The sequence below is a fragment of the Entelurus aequoreus genome, linkage group LG24 (genome assembly GCF_033978785.1).
Source record: "Entelurus aequoreus isolate RoL-2023_Sb linkage group LG24, RoL_Eaeq_v1.1, whole genome shotgun sequence".
In the NCBI taxonomy this organism is placed as follows: Eukaryota; Metazoa; Chordata; class Actinopteri; order Syngnathiformes; family Syngnathidae; genus Entelurus; species Entelurus aequoreus.
In genome coordinates, this window is record NC_084754.1 from 16,660,179 (window position 1) to 16,677,153 (window position 16,975).

The 16,975-nt window shown below is 38.9% G+C and overlaps 2 protein-coding genes across 12 annotated transcripts in view; one reads left to right on the forward strand and one right to left on the reverse strand.

Annotated features, from left to right (window-relative positions):
* The window catches only part of abtb2b (ankyrin repeat and BTB (POZ) domain containing 2b), a 57,780-nt gene extending 43,652 nt beyond the window's left edge, over positions 1–14,128 (forward strand). Inside the window, exons 5-17 of the mRNA XM_062035552.1 lie at positions 225–390; positions 564–653; positions 2,225–2,326; positions 2,592–2,688; positions 5,816–5,951; positions 6,921–7,180; positions 7,247–7,425; positions 7,528–7,633; positions 9,058–9,160; positions 9,235–9,322; positions 9,391–9,459; positions 10,486–10,599; positions 12,361–14,128. Of these exons, the coding sequence (XP_061891536.1) occupies positions 225–390; positions 564–653; positions 2,225–2,326; positions 2,592–2,688; positions 5,816–5,951; positions 6,921–7,180; positions 7,247–7,425; positions 7,528–7,633; positions 9,058–9,160; positions 9,235–9,322; positions 9,391–9,459; positions 10,486–10,599; positions 12,361–12,582 (1,732 nt within the window). The 3' untranslated portion in view covers positions 12,583–14,128. The remainder of the gene's footprint in view (positions 1–224; positions 391–563; positions 654–2,224; positions 2,327–2,591; positions 2,689–5,815; positions 5,952–6,920; positions 7,181–7,246; positions 7,426–7,527; positions 7,634–9,057; positions 9,161–9,234; positions 9,323–9,390; positions 9,460–10,485; positions 10,600–12,360) is intronic.
* brsk2a (BR serine/threonine kinase 2a) overlaps positions 13,211–16,975 on the reverse strand; it is a 473,215-nt gene continuing 469,450 nt past the window's right edge. For 10 of the 11 annotated variants that reach the window (XM_062035565.1, XM_062035564.1, XM_062035556.1 and 7 more), the window contains one exon: positions 13,211–15,066. In XM_062035565.1, coding sequence (XP_061891549.1) covers positions 14,912–15,066 — 155 coding nt within the window. In that variant the 3' untranslated portion in view covers positions 13,211–14,911. The remainder of the gene's footprint in view (positions 15,067–16,975) is intronic. The other variant, XM_062035558.1, reaches the window with a different exon arrangement.

A 16,975-nucleotide genomic window follows, 5' to 3' on the forward strand; every position in this document is an offset into this window, starting at 1 on the left:
TCTCAAAACATTCACTAATCATAAAACGTATAATAAATTAAACCAATACAATATCTTTGGGTAAAGAAATACAATTACACATTATACACACACACACACACACACACACATGCTGACAATAACTTGATCAATAACTAGCCAATGAGGAAATATTTTTTTAAACTGTAAACTTCTTAGCTACTCAGCTGACAGTTCGTGTTGTTGCTTTGATTGGTCCTCATCAGGCCCGAGTGTTGCTTCAGCTCCTTCAAGCGCTTGGATTCCAAAGGAGCCACAGACAAGTTCCATCTTGACCTGGGCTTCCGAATGCTCAACTGCGGCCGCACAGACCTCATCGGCCAAGCTATTAGCTTGCTGGGGCCTGATGGCGTCAACAGCATGGATGACCAGGTGCTGACTGGCACATTTTCTTAGTTGTTTAAAGTCTGCTCTTAGGCAGGTGTAGCGGTACGGTTTAAGCTAAGAGAAGTCTTACAGCCACATACTAGACAGAGAACAAGCACTAACCGCTTTTTTCATGATCTATTTGCTTCTTTTCTTGTGCCCGCCTCTCCATCTTTTAGGGGATGACCCCTCTGATGTACGCCTGCGCTGCTGGTGATGAGGCCCTTGTCCAGATGCTGATTGACGCTGGCGCCAACCTTGATGTGGCGGTAAATATTCTTGAGCAATTCCAGCTTAATTCTTGCATATTTTGTAGTAATTACAAGTACCAGTAAGGAACATAGAAAAATCCAGGGAAACATTTTACAAATTTTATCCCCAGTGTAACCCACTTTATTCGATCCTGCTTATGTTGACAACCCGTTTATGTCAAACAACTCATTAAGTCCAAGTCCACATTATCTGCTTGACCTAAGATCCAAATAACAAGCGCTAAACAACATTTCAAACTATAAAACTCTGTCTACTATAAGTGGGCGAGTTGCAGGTGATCTACTACTGTAAGACTGAGTGTACAATTGGTAACAAGGGTAAAAGTGGTGCAGACCCCCTATTTAAAATGAGGTTTTTGCTTGTACTACCAGCTATCACCATGGAGACACTCATTTCCCTCAACATCATATACTCCCATTGTCCAAACTGTTGTGTTTTGTTATGTTGTGAAATATTCAGCATACACCACATTTTCTGGGTGATATACTGTAGAAGTGCGAACATAATCTATTTCTAGCATGCCAAAAGTGCGCTCCTGAAGGCACTGATAGTGTGATGGTGCATCTGGAAGAATCCAGTAATGCATGCAAGAATGCATAAAATGCATGTTGCAAAATGTTTTTCTGGGAGAAAAAAACTAATGCCAAAAAAAACTGTGGCAGACACCAAACTGAATCATTTGAATTTGTTTTAATCAGCCCCTTTAGTCATCCAGCAGCTACATAATTATAAAATGGTATTGTCTAATAAATGAAATAGTCCAAATATGTTGACACAAACACATCGTCTGTCTTTGCAACGGAATCACCTCCTTTCTCACAGCTATTTGTACAAAACTCTGCCAGTTTGCACACACTTTCAAATTTTGCTAACAATAGACGCAAAACGACCGCAGAACTGCTTCAGCCTTGATAAATCACATTAACTTTGTATTTACTTATAACATTTTTAATTATTTTAGTTGTCCCATTTTATTGCAGTTGTTGTTGTATACTATCGCTTCTGTATTGTTGGTATTACATTTATTGATAATGTATTTGTCTTTCGTTGTGCCATTGAGATTGTTTTAGGTTACTTTTACTCTTATAATTGAGCTACTGTGTCAAAAAAATTTTCATTGTGGATCAATTAAATTTGTCTAAGTCTAGTTGCATCTCCTCCTCCCAGTATTGGGGGTGTTCTATCAATCAGCATATATTCTGCATATTCATGAAGACACACTAAATGGAATGTGCTCTATATTTTGCTCATTTAAGACACGCAGTCAGCGCACGAACCTAATAGATCATCTTTGTGTGCACTATCAAGTTTGCATGTGTTTCTATACATGCAAACTGTTAGTTGATCAGGCCCTACGTCTCTGGTAAAAGTCAGAAGTAAATGTGCAAGCAATGGCTAGTTTCGGTTTTAATTCTGGTTATGTTGACATCCGCTTATGTCAACATCAGTCAGCCAGTTTCACGCTATAAACAGACAACATAGACTTCAAAGGCTCTACTCCTGTTTTGCTAACCCGTTCTTGTGGGTGTGATTGGTCTGTAACTCTTGTTTTCTCCTACCTTTGAAGGTTCCCCCGTGCTCCCAGAAGCACCCGTCTGTGCATCCTGACAGTCGACACTGGGCGGCGCTCACCTTCGCTGTGCTGCACGGACACATCTCAGTAGTGCAGGTGGGAAACTGACACGCACAAATATATATATATATATATATATATATATATATATATATATATATATATATATATATATATATATATATATATATATATATATATATATATATATATATATACACACACATGTATGCAACCTTCTTCTGAGTGAACCGTACACACACTGACGCTAAGCCTTTTAGAAATGTCAGGTCAAAGGTCAAGCCATAAATGCGTTGCTGGATGTCAAACATTGTTTAATGGAACAGATGTGTCTGTCCAGCTACTGTTGGATGCTGGGGCCAACGTGGAGGGCGCTGCAGTCCGTAATGGACAGGAGAGCACGGCCGACACCCCATTGCAGCTGGCCTCAGCAGCAGGTGGCCACACACACACACACGCACACACGCACACACACACACACACACACACACACACACACGCACACACACATAAATGCATATCGCCAAAAACATTAAGTATAGTTGTCAATAGAAACAATTCTCTGTTCTCATCAATTTTGTGGGAATTAAATGACTATTTAGACTACTTGGAGTGATTTCGACCAAAAGAGAGAGAGTGTAGTTTGTACACATCACCATCAATCCCTCATACACGAGTGCACTAGCACAGAGGGGGGAAGACACAATTGAGTTGTAAATGTCCAAAAATGAGAGGCCGAATGGAGGCTTTGCGAGGAAAAGGAGTGTTGCCCACGGCTGTTGCCAAGCTTCATGCCAGCATTCCTCTGTGGGCTCATTGGAGAGGCACACTGGGCTGCAGGAGGGGACACACATGCTCTGTAAAACCACACTGACAGCGTGTAAAGACTGTGTATGCAATGTTTCTCACAGGACCGTAACGTATCTGGAGGGTTACGGGGCAGGGACAGTGAGAAATTATGTCATGATCAAATTTGCATATTTAGCCATGACGCAAAACTCAGTGTTTGTGTGTGGACAGGTACAATTGAGCTTATTGGTTTGTTAAATGCTTGGGGCTGCAACAATTATTTAATTAATTTGATGTATTATTCAATGAACTTGTTTCATTTTATGTCTGTTGCTTTTATTGTTTAATGAGTCTAACTAATAAACATGTATCAAAGCCAGACCGCATGGCATGCCTGGAACTTTAAATACCTGGACACAGTTTCCGCAATGCAATAGAGCACTTATGAGAGCGGTGATGTGAGGGTGCTGTGATCTGTCTTTTTACATTTTTCTTCAATGCACACATGTTAAAAGTGCAATTTTAAAGTTAACAATGTGCATTTGTCAGAAAAAGTCAATGACTGTAATGCCAAGCAGAAGAAATGTTATTTCAACTATTTTTCCTAAAATACGCATTGAGTCTATGAAGTGTTTTATTCGATTACTCGATTTATCAGAATCAGAATCGTCATACAAACTACTACTAATTTACTAAAATAATATATAGCCTCACTCATAGAAATATCTGACATTATCTTATGTTTTTAAACTTAACAAGAGAACATGAAGTTGTTGACCTGCAGGTGTTTGATCAATTTTGTTCTCTGGTGATGTTTGCTGGGCGTTGTGTGAGTGTGTGTTGATTTTAAAGATAATTTACACTTCATGGCACATCTAATACATCACTATAATGATGACGAGTGTTAAGAAGCAGAGTTATGATACCATCTAATATACAGACTTGTAAGGCTGAAACGACGCGTCGACGTAGTCGACGTCATCGGTTACGTAAATACGTCGACGCCGTTTTTGTGCGTCGACGCGTCGCATATTTACGTCACACTACCGTCATGGCGGACCGCAAAACAGACGATGCGAGCGAGGGGGAAAAATTCACGCCAAAAGTCGTCAAAAGTGTGGGACTATTTCAATAAACGGCCTAATAATGTTGTTGTATGCACGCTGTGTCGAGCGGAAATGGCCTATCATAGCAGCACAACGGCTATGAACGAACATTTGAAAAGAAAACCATCAACTAGTCAATCGTCCGCGTGAGCATACGTTGTCATCATTACACAAAAACATGAATGTGTCATTTGTATCTGCTAGGGGTGTAACGGTACGTGTTTTGTATTGAACCGTTTCGGTACGGGGCTTTCGGTTCGGTACGGGGGTGTACCGAACGAGTTTCTAAGCTAAAGCTAACTTTAGCTGCTAAAGTGTTAACAAGCTGCTTTGCTCCTTCTGCCTCTGTCTCAGCATGCAGCATTGTCCCACCCACACAACCATCTGATTGGTACACACAAAGCATTATCAGCCAATCAGCAGTGCGTATTCAAAACGTTATCAGCCAATCAGCAGTGCGTATTCAGAGCGCATGTAGTCAGCGCTTCAGCGTCGAGCAGATAGGTGTTTAGCAGGTGAGCATCAGGCAGCGGACTCTCCCCAAATGATAATAAACACCTCCCAGTCAACTACTAGTAACATCACTATGAGCCCGTTGACCTTCTAGAAACTTAAACTGCAGCTCAGCTCACTCACAGTCCTGGCTTGAGGTGAAGGCTAATTACCTCTCAGTTCGACCCCTTCTGAGCGCCTATTTTCACCTGCTGGGAATATTGTAAACATGAAAAGAAGCAGAGCATGTAGACATGCTAACCTTTCTTCATTACAACTGTTAGTCACTCACTGGAATGAGTAGAATTGGTTATTGTGTACTGTGTTGGACTGGATGTTTATTTTGCACATTTTAAAAGCAATACTTAATGTTTACAGTGCTCCAGAATATTTAGATTGGAACTTTTTTGTATTGGATGTTTATCTTTATTTTTGCACATTTTAGCAAATAAGCAATACTTTCACTTTTGTTGAAATGTTTACACTGTTGTTACAGAATATTTCGTTTTGCACTTTTTTGTATTGGATGTTTATCTTTATTTTTGCACATTTTAAAGCAAAATAAGCAATACTTTTACTTTTGAAATACTTATACTATTGCAGAATATTAAGATTTGCACTGGATGTTTACTTTTATATTTGCACATTAAAAAGCAAATAAGCTACTTTTAATTTTGTTAAATGTTAAAAGTTTTAAATGTTTACATTGTTACAGAATATTTTGTCATGTTGTTGTCAATGTTGACTGAGTGGCTATACTTCTTTTTTTTTGTAAATAAAAGCCATGCCTTTTGAAAAAACGGGCCTACATTTATTTTTTCATCTTCATTTTAAATAAAAAAATAATCGGTGAAAGGAAAAATAATCTATAGATTAATCGAAAAAAATAATCTATAGATTAACTGATTAATAGAAAAAAATAATCTATAGAATAATCGATAGAAAAATAATCATTAGCTGCAGCCTTACAGACCTGCAATAGCAAGCTACATAGGCAGTCCCATGATAATCTGTTTGTGAGCGGAAACCCCCCCAACAAATAAGTGTGTCCAACTTTAATCCCGTTGAGTTTCCACAAATAAATGAATGTACAGCAAGCACTGAAGTGAGTCCTGAATAAAAGGAGACCGTACTTTAATTACACAAGTTTTGGTTTGACTGTTAAATTTGTGTCCAGGCAACTATGAGATGGTGACCTTGTTGCTGGCAAGAGGTGCCGATCCTTTATGGAAGGCCCGCGATGGAAACGCCCTGACATCGTCCCTTCATGAAGACATGAACTGCTTCAGTCACGCTGCAGCACACGGACACAGGTGCTTCTATCTTACGATGATTCTAATCGACATTTAAAACACTTCTTGGTGGTCTAAATAATATGGCTTTGGCCTAAATTTTGCTCCACACTCACTTTTATAACCCATTTTAATTTTAAGTCTGTCTGCAAAATGTTTGATTGTTGAGGCAAATGAAACCACGCCACACCCTCTTTAAAAGTGTCATCATTTGCCTTTTGAAAATGTACACTGTTTAAATATATACAGTATCTTGAGGTCGTCACTGCTATTTTTCATCCAGATACGGTCAGAAATTAACGTAATAATCATTATATAGATTCACCCGGTCACAACATAGGTTCCACGTGCACTCTCTCAGATCATTCGGACTCTGCATTAAAAAAAGCTGCTTTTAGCAGCATTTATGTCACTGCATGTTGCACGTCAGTATTTTTCACATGCCAAGATTAAATTAAGATATTACTTTATCCTACCTTTTTGTGTTTCCTCATAGCCTGAAGCCTTTGGCTGAGAACTTGAATTATCGTCCAAATATTACATCCACCTCGCTGTGACATCATAACTACGTGTAAGCTCGCACCAAAATGAGCCTTATGATTTGAAACTTTGACATTTTTTACCCCAAGTATCCAACTTTGTAACATTTCTAAGTCAGAAAAGACTGAATTCATCATAGTCCCCTTCTTTTAAGATGGATTTATTTGCAATAAGGTGAAAACTGCTGGTTTTGTTTTGCTCCCTATCTGTCTGTGAGCAGCAGCTGGTGGTGTAAAAGTGTCCACCTGCTGTTTCCGAGTATGTGTGAACACAATATAGACTCAACACGTCACATTCCACAATGAGAGCAGGCCACAGGGTCACACTCTCGGATGGATGTACGGCAACACGAGCTCCTATAAATCTCTCCACACCTTCTCCCGCTAGTTCTATTCTCTCTTCACGTCCTACTCGTCTTTAACACACTCTTCCTCTGCTTTATCCCGTCAGGAACGTGCTGAGAAAGCTCCTGACTCAGCCCCAGAAAGTTAAAGAGGACGTCCTGTCCCTGGAGGAGATACTGGCTGAGGGGGTGGAGGGGGAGGAGGGTGGCATGTGCCCTTTCCTCCCTCTCACACCCCACCCCAGCCCCTCCCCCGAGGGGGGCTTAGCCAGACTGTGCAAGGCCAGGATGAAGGCTCTGCAGGAGGCCAGCTACTACAGCGCAGAGCACGGCTACCTGGACGTCACCATGGAGCTGCGAGCGCTAGGTAGCTAACACTGCCTGCTAGCACACATGTGTCCATGGCATCCGTCCGACCGTTTCTTCTTTGCAGGTGTGCCATGGAAGCTGCATGTGTGGCTGGAGTCTCTGCGCTGTGCTCAGCAGCATTCCAGGGCCGGGGTCACCTTGTCCCTCCTGAGAGAGTTCACCACCATCAGAGAAGAAGACTACTGTGAGGAGCTGGTCACCACGGGCCTGCCGCTCTTCTTCAACATCCTTTGCACCACCAAGGTAGGAAACGTTGGCTTGATTCTTCTTTTTCTCAGCAAGCTACAACACTTAACCAACCGAAAATAAGGTACAATCAATCTTGGACCTGTTGTTCTTTGCCAGAATGATGCCATCATACAACAGGTGTGCAGCATTTTGAGTCACTGCTTTGGCCCAGCACCACTTCCTGCCGTGCCCGAGATGAAGGCAACGCTCTCAGCACAGCTGGGTAGGAAAACTACTGCTCTTACAGCCACAACATTAGGTACACCTGTGCAACCTGCTGGGATCCAACACAAGAAATGTCTTAATGATGCATACTTTTGATTGACAAACATAGCAGCATCAATACAATGTCGTCATTTACAAAAACAATAGAAATATTAGAAAAAAATTAAAAAAGAAACATGTTGTGTGTCTGTAAAATTGGATAAATATAAATAAAATGTGCAGATATAAGGAAATATATATATATATATATACGTTGGGAAGACTATGTTTCCCGGCTGGCCTGGGAACGCCTCGGGATCCCCCGGGAAGAGCTAGACGAAGTGGCTGGGGAGAGGGAAGTCTGGGCTTCCCTGCTTAGGCTGCTGCCCCCGCGACCCGACCTCGGATAAGCGGAAGAAGATGGATGGATGGATGGATATATATATAATATAATATAATATAATATATATATATATATATATATATATATATATATATATATATACAGTACAGGCCAAAATTTTATATACCTGTATATAAAACTATATATATATACATACAGTACAGGCCAAAGGTTTTGACACACGTTTTATTTATTTTCATGACTATTTACATTGTAGATTGTCACTGAAGGCATCAAAACTATGAATGAATACAATTGGAGTTATGTACTTAACAAAAAAAGGTAAAATACCTGAAAACATGTTTTATATTGTAGTTTCTTCAAAATAGCCACTCTTTGCTCTGATTACTGCTTTGCACACTTTTGGCATTCTCTCGATGAGGTCCAAGAGGTAGTCGCCTGAAATGGTTTTCACTTCACAGGTGTGCCTTATCAGGGTTGATTAGTGGAATTTATTGCTTTATCAATGGGGTATCAATCAATCAATCAATCAATCAATCAATCAATCAATCAAAGTTTACTTATATAGCCCTTAATCACAAATGTCTCAAAAGTATATATATATATATATATATATATATATATATATATATATATATATATATATATATATATATATATATATATATATATATATATATATATATATATATATATTTTTTTTTTTAATTTTTTATATGTTTTATATGTGTATGTATATATATATATATATATATATATATATATATATATATATATATATATATATATATATATATATATATATATATATATATATATGTGTGTGTGTATATTAAGCGTTGAATGTTTTTTGGGCAGTTTTAATTGTCCCCAGATTTACAATTATTTGTGATTTTACAAACAGTACATTTGTGTGTTACAAATAGTCAGCATTGTTTATTATTGCTGGTGCTCTTTTTTGTAATGTGCACCACCTTTGTAAGGTGCTGTTGTATCCACACAGTAATATGGTAATAATGGTGTACACCATGCACATGTTCCATAAGGTTTTAAGTGGGATTGTGAACATTCCTCTTCAGATCCTCACTTCCTGAACAACCAGGAAATGTCAGACGTGACTTTCTTGGTGGAAGGAAAACCTTTCTATGGCCACCGAGTCCTGCTGATCACGGCCTCCGACAGGTGAGAGCACTCCCTCTCCTTTTAAACGTCATTTACCTGACACGTCTGCTCACCAAGGCGCTTCTCTTGTCTAGATTCAAGAATCTGCTCGCATCCACTGCTTCTGATAAAAGTGGCGCCAAGCTGATCGAGATCAGCGATGTCAAGTACAGCGTGTTCCAGGTGACCTTTTCACCCCTCTGATGATTACATGAAGTACACAGTGGATGTGACCTTTGACCTGTGCGCAGATGATGATGTCATACCTGTACTGTGGTGGAACAGAGTCGCTGAAAACCAGAGTGTCTGATTTGTTGGAGGTGAGAAGGAATTCATGATAATATATAATTATTTATCAAATTTGAAGTCCCAACATTGTGTTCAATTTCAACATAATAAGATCAAAAGTAAAGATTTACATTTTCCTGCTTGACATTTTTTTTCAACAACCAAACATGTGTCTTTCTTTGGTGTAAAGCATGTAAATGGTCTTTACTAATAACTGTCTTATCATAAAATATCAATGTGCATCCACAAGCTCTGCTCAGCAGTGATATCATAGAGACATGTATCAGTCATGCAAGATATCGCTTTCGGTGGGTCGGCTAAACACCCATGTTTTAAAATACACACACACAAAACACGCACACTGTCCTTTACAGCAGTGGTCCCCAACCACCGGGCCACAGCCCGGTACCGGTCCGTGGATCGATTGGTGCCGGGCAGCACAAGAAATTTAAAAAATTAAAATATATATATATATATATATATATATATATATATATATATATATATATATATATATATATATATATATATATATATATATATATATATATATATATATATATATATATATATATATATATATATATATATATATATATATATATATATATATATTTTTTTTTTTTTTTTTTTTTTAAGTAAATCAACATAAAAAACACAAGATACACTTACAATTAGTGCACCAACCCATTCACACTCATTCGCACAAAAGGGTTGTTTCTTTCTGTTACTAATATTTCTGGTTCCTACATTATATATCAATATAGATCAATACAGTCAGCAGAGATACAGTCCGTAAGCACACATGATTGTATTTTTTTATGACCAAAAAAAAAAATAATACCATACCCCCTTCCCCCAACAACAGGGTCTGTTGTTGCTCTTCATGTGAATTTCTATCACAGCAGTAACTCAGTTGTCGCTAGTAATTTCTTCCAAAAGGTCAGATGAAGACAGAAATTGTACCAAACTGAAGCAATTTTTCCCATGAACAATAAATAAATAAATAGATGCAGTCAAATAGTTTTTTAAGTAAAGATTTTTTCCCCTCTTTTCAGCTGCTGTCAGCTGCCCGTGTGTTCCAGCTGGGGGCGCTGCAGAGACATTGTGAGCTCTTGTGCTCTCAGCTCATCAATCTGGATAATGCAGTCAGCATCTACAAGACCGCCAAGGTAACACACACACACACACGCATTGCCCCCCCCCCAACACAAACACACACACACACATATACACACACGAACACACACACACTTTTGCTAAGTGCTTGTAATTTGTGGACATCCCGCTGCTCCCACTGTTCTGTCATCAAACATGTTATTGAGGTAAAGTTAAAGTCAATGTTGGCAATATGTTCAATTGGAATACCATTTTACTAAAAATGGGCAGAATTATGGCTTTAATAAAGTTCTGTAAAAATGTATACAGTACCTTAGAGTGTTATAAAAACGTAGTTAGTTTTGGTGACATTTAGATTATTGCTCTGTTATTTGGTCAAATATCACAGAAATTAATTTATGCAAACTGCAAGTTGCTCAAAATAAAGTTGCTGGTGTTGGCCGAGGTTGCACATTTAGGTGTAGGACATATAATTCCCAGCTGGATTGGTTAACTGTCAAGTGTAGGATCAATTATTCTGTTTAATTAATGGAAACTGTACTAATATATCATTTTTCAGATATTTCTATCAACATTCTCTGCGTCAGTCAACGTAAAGTTACTTTTTAATATGTCCCTGCACTTACTCCAGTTTTCATCATGGGAACGATGGCAGTAACTTTTTGTAAAATATTTATATATATATATATATATATATATATATATATAAAAATGTGTATGTATATGTGTATATATATGTATATGTGTATATATATAAATATGTGTATATATATAAATATGTGTATATATATATAAATATGTGTATATATATGTATATATATGTATATGTGTATATATATGTACATATATGTATATATACAGTATGTACATATATGTATATATATATATATACATATACATATTTATACATATATAATGTATATATATATGTATATATATATATGTATATATATATGTATATATATATATGTATATATATATGTATATGTGTGTATATATATATGTATATGTGTGTATATATGTGTATGTATATGTATATATATATATATATATATATATATAAGTTGAACTAGGCTGTTCAACTGGCAGCCCGAGTTTAGCTCAAAACTTGGGGAACAAACATTTTTGCAGCAAATTCCAAAAACACAAGAGTGCTCCTGTTGTGTAGAGGAACGTGGACACTGTACACACATTGGCAGGTCCTTGCGTTTACATTTTAACCTTGCAAGCAAACACTGGAGTCAAAACCTGTGATTTAAAGGCCATTTTAAATTTAAAAGTACAAATGTTTTGGTAATGGGATGTAACTAAGGTATCTTGTTTTCTTAAGATTCAGTCATTAGTAATTTTTTCAACTTCTTTAGTTACAATAGTGGTGTTCCTCAAGGTTCCATTTCAGGTCCTCCCTTTTTCATCATTTGGGCTGTTCAACCTGTGGTCAGCAAGTTTAGTTTAAAAACTTGAGGCTCAACATTTTTGCAGCTGATTCTTAAAAACGCTAGAGTGCTGTCGTAGACTAGATTTTTTTGCAGAAGATCTTTAAAAACAGCTGAGCTCTCCTGTATCTCATACAAAATAAAATCATGTCTACCGTGGAGTACGCAGGTTCTCCGGAACATACAAAATATGAATGATAGTGAAGTTACATGTCCAGCCCCTCGGTCCTTAGCTGTCTGGAAATGCGGGCCCCAAAACAACCTGGTGTACTCGTGTCAAAGCATTGAGACGTTTGAGACCCCATGATGAACAGTAAACATACCAACAAACCACGTGAAGGAAACAACCACAAACATCTTGTCTGTGTCTTATCACAGGCTACAGGTTCAGTGGAGCTGAGCTCCTTCTGTGAAGGTTACTTCCTGCAGCAGATGCCTGCTCTGATGGAGAGAGAGACCTTCAGGAGTCTTCTGTTGGGACACCGACCAGGCAACAGCACGCCAACTATGGCCCTCAACCAGGCAGAATCGCCCCTGGAGGAGCTGGAAGTTACGCTGGCTCGCCGTCTACGCTCGCTCTACGTCACGTCCAGAGTGTGAGGACGGCGGGACAAAGTGTTTTTATGCTGAGCACACCATCTGGACGTGTGGTGGTTCTCAACAGCTTGTTTATGAAGAAGATGGGAGACTTATCTCCGAGGCTCAGGAAGCTTTTTGTGGAGACTGATGGTGGAATTATGAGCCGCCGCTGCCCTCTAGTGGACAAAACCAGAAAGACTTAAAGGCTCAGCAGTTCTCCAACTGAAGCTATCTGGCCATGCTGGACTTGTGGCCTTGTTCCTTTTTGAACTGATGATGCAGAATAAGAGGAACGTGTTTTTCTATTCTCCAAACGAGAACCAGACCAACAAAAGACTTACTGAAGAACGGGAAGGATATTTGCTATTTAATGAGAATTGAGAGTATTTAACAGGGTCTTTTTCCCTTTTTATTTAGTTGTTTTTATTCTAACCCCTCAAGTTGCTATTCATGGTGGACTTTTAAGCTTCGGTATACTCATGTTCCAGCACAACAAGCGTAACATGGGAAATGTGTTGGCTACAGCGTTGTAATAAAAATCACTTAGCAGTCCACACGTCTTCTTGAAGTGCACACAGCTTACCTTTAACATTGTGCATGTGTGGGAAGTTAACGATAGGTTGGCACACAGAAGAAGAAGGAAGACAGTATCGGAATGAGTTTATTTGTTTCAGCACTGAGGATGCTCACAGTAGTTACGTTATACGGGGATTATTACATCATCTGTTTACTTCCTGCTCTGAGTCGCTCGGCTGCTTGCTTTCCCGTGCGTACAAAACAAAAAGGAGAGTGAACATTATTCTATTGCTTTTGAGTTTGTTAGTATTGATGTCCTCTCCCGGTGTCTTCTGGCCACACGACAAGAGATAAAAGGAGCAGCAGGTGCAAAGATTTGAAAATGAACAGGAAAATAAAAAACAACAACAAACAAAGGAGGGCAGGAGTTTAAGGTAGAAAGTAGAACATAAAAAGGTAGTTTAGAGGCGAGACCAGCGTGGAACATTAACACCGAAGCCATGCAAAGAAAAGCTGGTGTTGGACATGCACACGACAACACGAGCTAACGCAGAGCGCAAGAATCTCCAGCATGGAAAGAAGACAACCAACCGTGTTGTTGTTTTTTTTAAATGGTCTATTTACAACCATGGATCCATATTGAGCTCCTTCTCAGGCCCGGCTGTTGCAAACAATATGAAACGCACAAATAGCGATAAAAGAGCATTCCCTCTCTCCAAAAAGAGGCTAAGTCTACATTCTTAAATCACTGGAATTGTTTTTTTTTGTTTGTTTGTTTGTTTTTTTAAATACAAGTTGTCTTTCCTCTCATCGTCAAGGAAAAAGACGGATCATTCAGCTAAAATTAGAGCAAAAGAAAGGTTCTTCTTGTAACAACGCCCCATTTTCCAACACACAAAAGGTTATTATTAATAATAATAATAATAATAATAATAAATAACATTCAACTGAGCTAACAGCTTTGTTCATATAAATAGTCAAGTGTTAATAAATGAGGACATGACACAGATGAATAAATAAGGGAGGGGGGAGAAATAGAAAAATAAGCACGAGTGCATTGATCACATTTTTTTGTTGCTTTGTTCTTCTACTCCTACTGCTGGTAAGTGAGAGGTCATCAATGGACAAATCAATGGTTTGGATCGATCAAAAATACACATGACTTCCCTAGACGGTATCTAAACATTGTGTCACAACTAGACAATTCTTTGACTTTGTACATAAGAAACAAGTCTGTACAACAGATTACATCATCCGTTACCCTATTTTGCCACGTCAGCAACGTTCTCCCCTCCCCCGCGTCTCTCAGGTCACAGTTCGTTTGCAGCAGTAGTGTTATTTCGCGTCAAGTCACACCTTTAAAAAGACAAAAAAAAAGAAAAGTACAATCCAGCGAGCGTCCTCGTCCGCACGTCTCCTGCTCCATCACGTAGTTGGTAAGACATCCCACATCGTTGTGTGCATATGTTGGACAAAATGCTCCTCGAGGCAAAGGCGCCTGTTTTTTTTGGGAGGGTGCAAGAGTATCGGGAAGGGGGGAGGGGGGACACACCAAAGGTATTTTCATCTACTTCTACTGTCGGGGTGAAAAGGAGAGGTTGACGATGAAGGTAGACGTCCGTTTCCATGGTAACCCAAAGCTCAAAAAGCATGGTCTCTCATGGCCTTCGGGGGGAGGACAGTGAAGCAGGGACAGAGCGGGGATGGAAATTAATAGGTTTTCTGGATAAGTCCTGGTGTGAGAAAGGTGGAGGTTAGCACAAGGTTGAACAGCAGGTGAGCACAAAGACAAGATGGAGATGTCGGGGAAGGAAGGGTGGAGACGAGAGAGAGCTCAGTCTAAAGTGTGTTCCTGGAGGGACAACTTGACTCGGTCTCTGCACACCAGAGGACTTTTGCTGCTATTGTTCTCCTGCTCCTGCCGCCTGTCGTGCACGGGCGAGGGCGAGGGCCAGCGCTTGCAGGCGTGCACCTGTCCGTTCTTCTCGTCTGAAAAGAGTTGTTTATTAAGGTCAAAGAGGTTACTGAGGGGGCCGCCTACAAAGTGCGCGGGTGGGAGGAAGAAGAAGAGAAGAAAGGAATGAACCGCGGGGTAGACAGCAAGCAGAGATGACGCGCGGGGTTGATGAAACAATATGGCCGCTAATCAATCATTATTGGTAGATTTGTGTTAATAACATGTGTATTGACAGTTTGCAAAGACATCAGCGGCTAAACATTTATTTTACTCACATTCCTAAAAACAGCAAAGTACTTTGACTAGCATTTCTTTAGTGGGTCCTTCAAAGCAGCTATGCTCCTTCCATGATCTGACTTGTGTTTTCCAGCAGAGTCTTAAAAACTGCAGAGTTGAGTCATGTGACAAGTGTTGCACGAGCTCCGGAAAAACAACATTGTTACTGTTGGGGTCGCTGACTAGTGTTTTCTCAGCAGATTCCTAAAAATGGCAACATTCTCGTGTTGTTTAAAGGGTCTGTGACGAATGTTTTTAAAGTAGGTCCTTAAAAACAGCAACATTCCTGGCATGGAGGATCTTTGACTTGTTTATTCAACAGATTCTTAAAAACAGCAGAATTTGCCTGTTATATAGAAGATCTTTGACTTGCCTTTTTAAGTCGGTCCTTACAAACAGCAATGTTCTTTTCATGAAGGATCTTTGACTCATGTTTTTTCAATATATTCTTAAAAGCAGCAGAATGTGCCTGTTATATAGAAGATATTTGACCTGTGAACAGCATTGTTCCTCTCATAAAGGATCTTTAACTCGTGTTTTTTCAACATATTTCTAAAACAGCAGAATTAACCTGTTACATAGAAGATCTTTGCCCTGCGAACAGCATTGTTCCTCTCATAAAGGACCTTTGACCCATGTTTTTTCAACATATTTCTTAAAACAGCAGAAATTGCCTGTTATATAGAAGGTCTTTGACCTGTGAACAGCATTGTTCCTCTCATAGTGGATCTTTGACTCATGTTTTTTCAATATATTCTTAAAAGCAGCAGCATGTTATATAGAAGATATTTGACCTTTGAACAGCATTGTTCCTCTCATAAAGGATCTTTAACTCGTGTTTTTTCAACATATTTCTAAAACAGCAGAATGTGCCTGTTATATAGAAGATATTCGACTTGCGGACAGCATTGTTCCTCTCATAAAGGATCTTTGACCCATGTTTTTTCAACATATTTCTAAAACAGCAGAATTAGCCTGTTACAGTATATAAACAATCTTTGACAAGTGTATTTTCAACAGATTCCTAAAAACAGCAACACTGTCCTGTTACGTAGAGGATCTTTGATTCATGTATTTGTGCTTAAAAACAGCAATGTTAATATCATAGAAGATGTTTGACGCATGTCAGACTTCTAGAATAGCAGAATTATCCTATTCTATACAGGATCTTTGGCGAGAGTTTTTCAACAGATTCCTATAGACAGCAATGTTGTCCTGTTATATAAAAGATATTTGATTCATGTAATTGCAATTGTTGCTTAGTAACAGCAATGCTCCTATCGTAGAGGATCTTTGACGCTGTTTTTCAACAGATTCCTGGAAACAGCAGAACTATCCTGTGTATAGAGGATATTTAGAATAGAATAGAAAGTACTTTATTGATCGCTGGGGGAAATTCAGCACCACAGTTCGCTCACAATAGACAATAAATACTATACAGCATTATTCACATGTGAATAATATAAATATATTATACATATATTCTACATTTAAGTGCAGTCAAGAAGGAACATATGCATTATACAATCGGTATGAAGGACCTCCTGTGTCGTTCCGTGTTGCATTTTGATTCATGTAATTGTAGTAGGCAGGCCCGGCCCTAACCAATCTGGCGCCCTAGGCAAGATTTTAGGTGGCGCCCCCCCACATCGGCAGTGAAGTGTA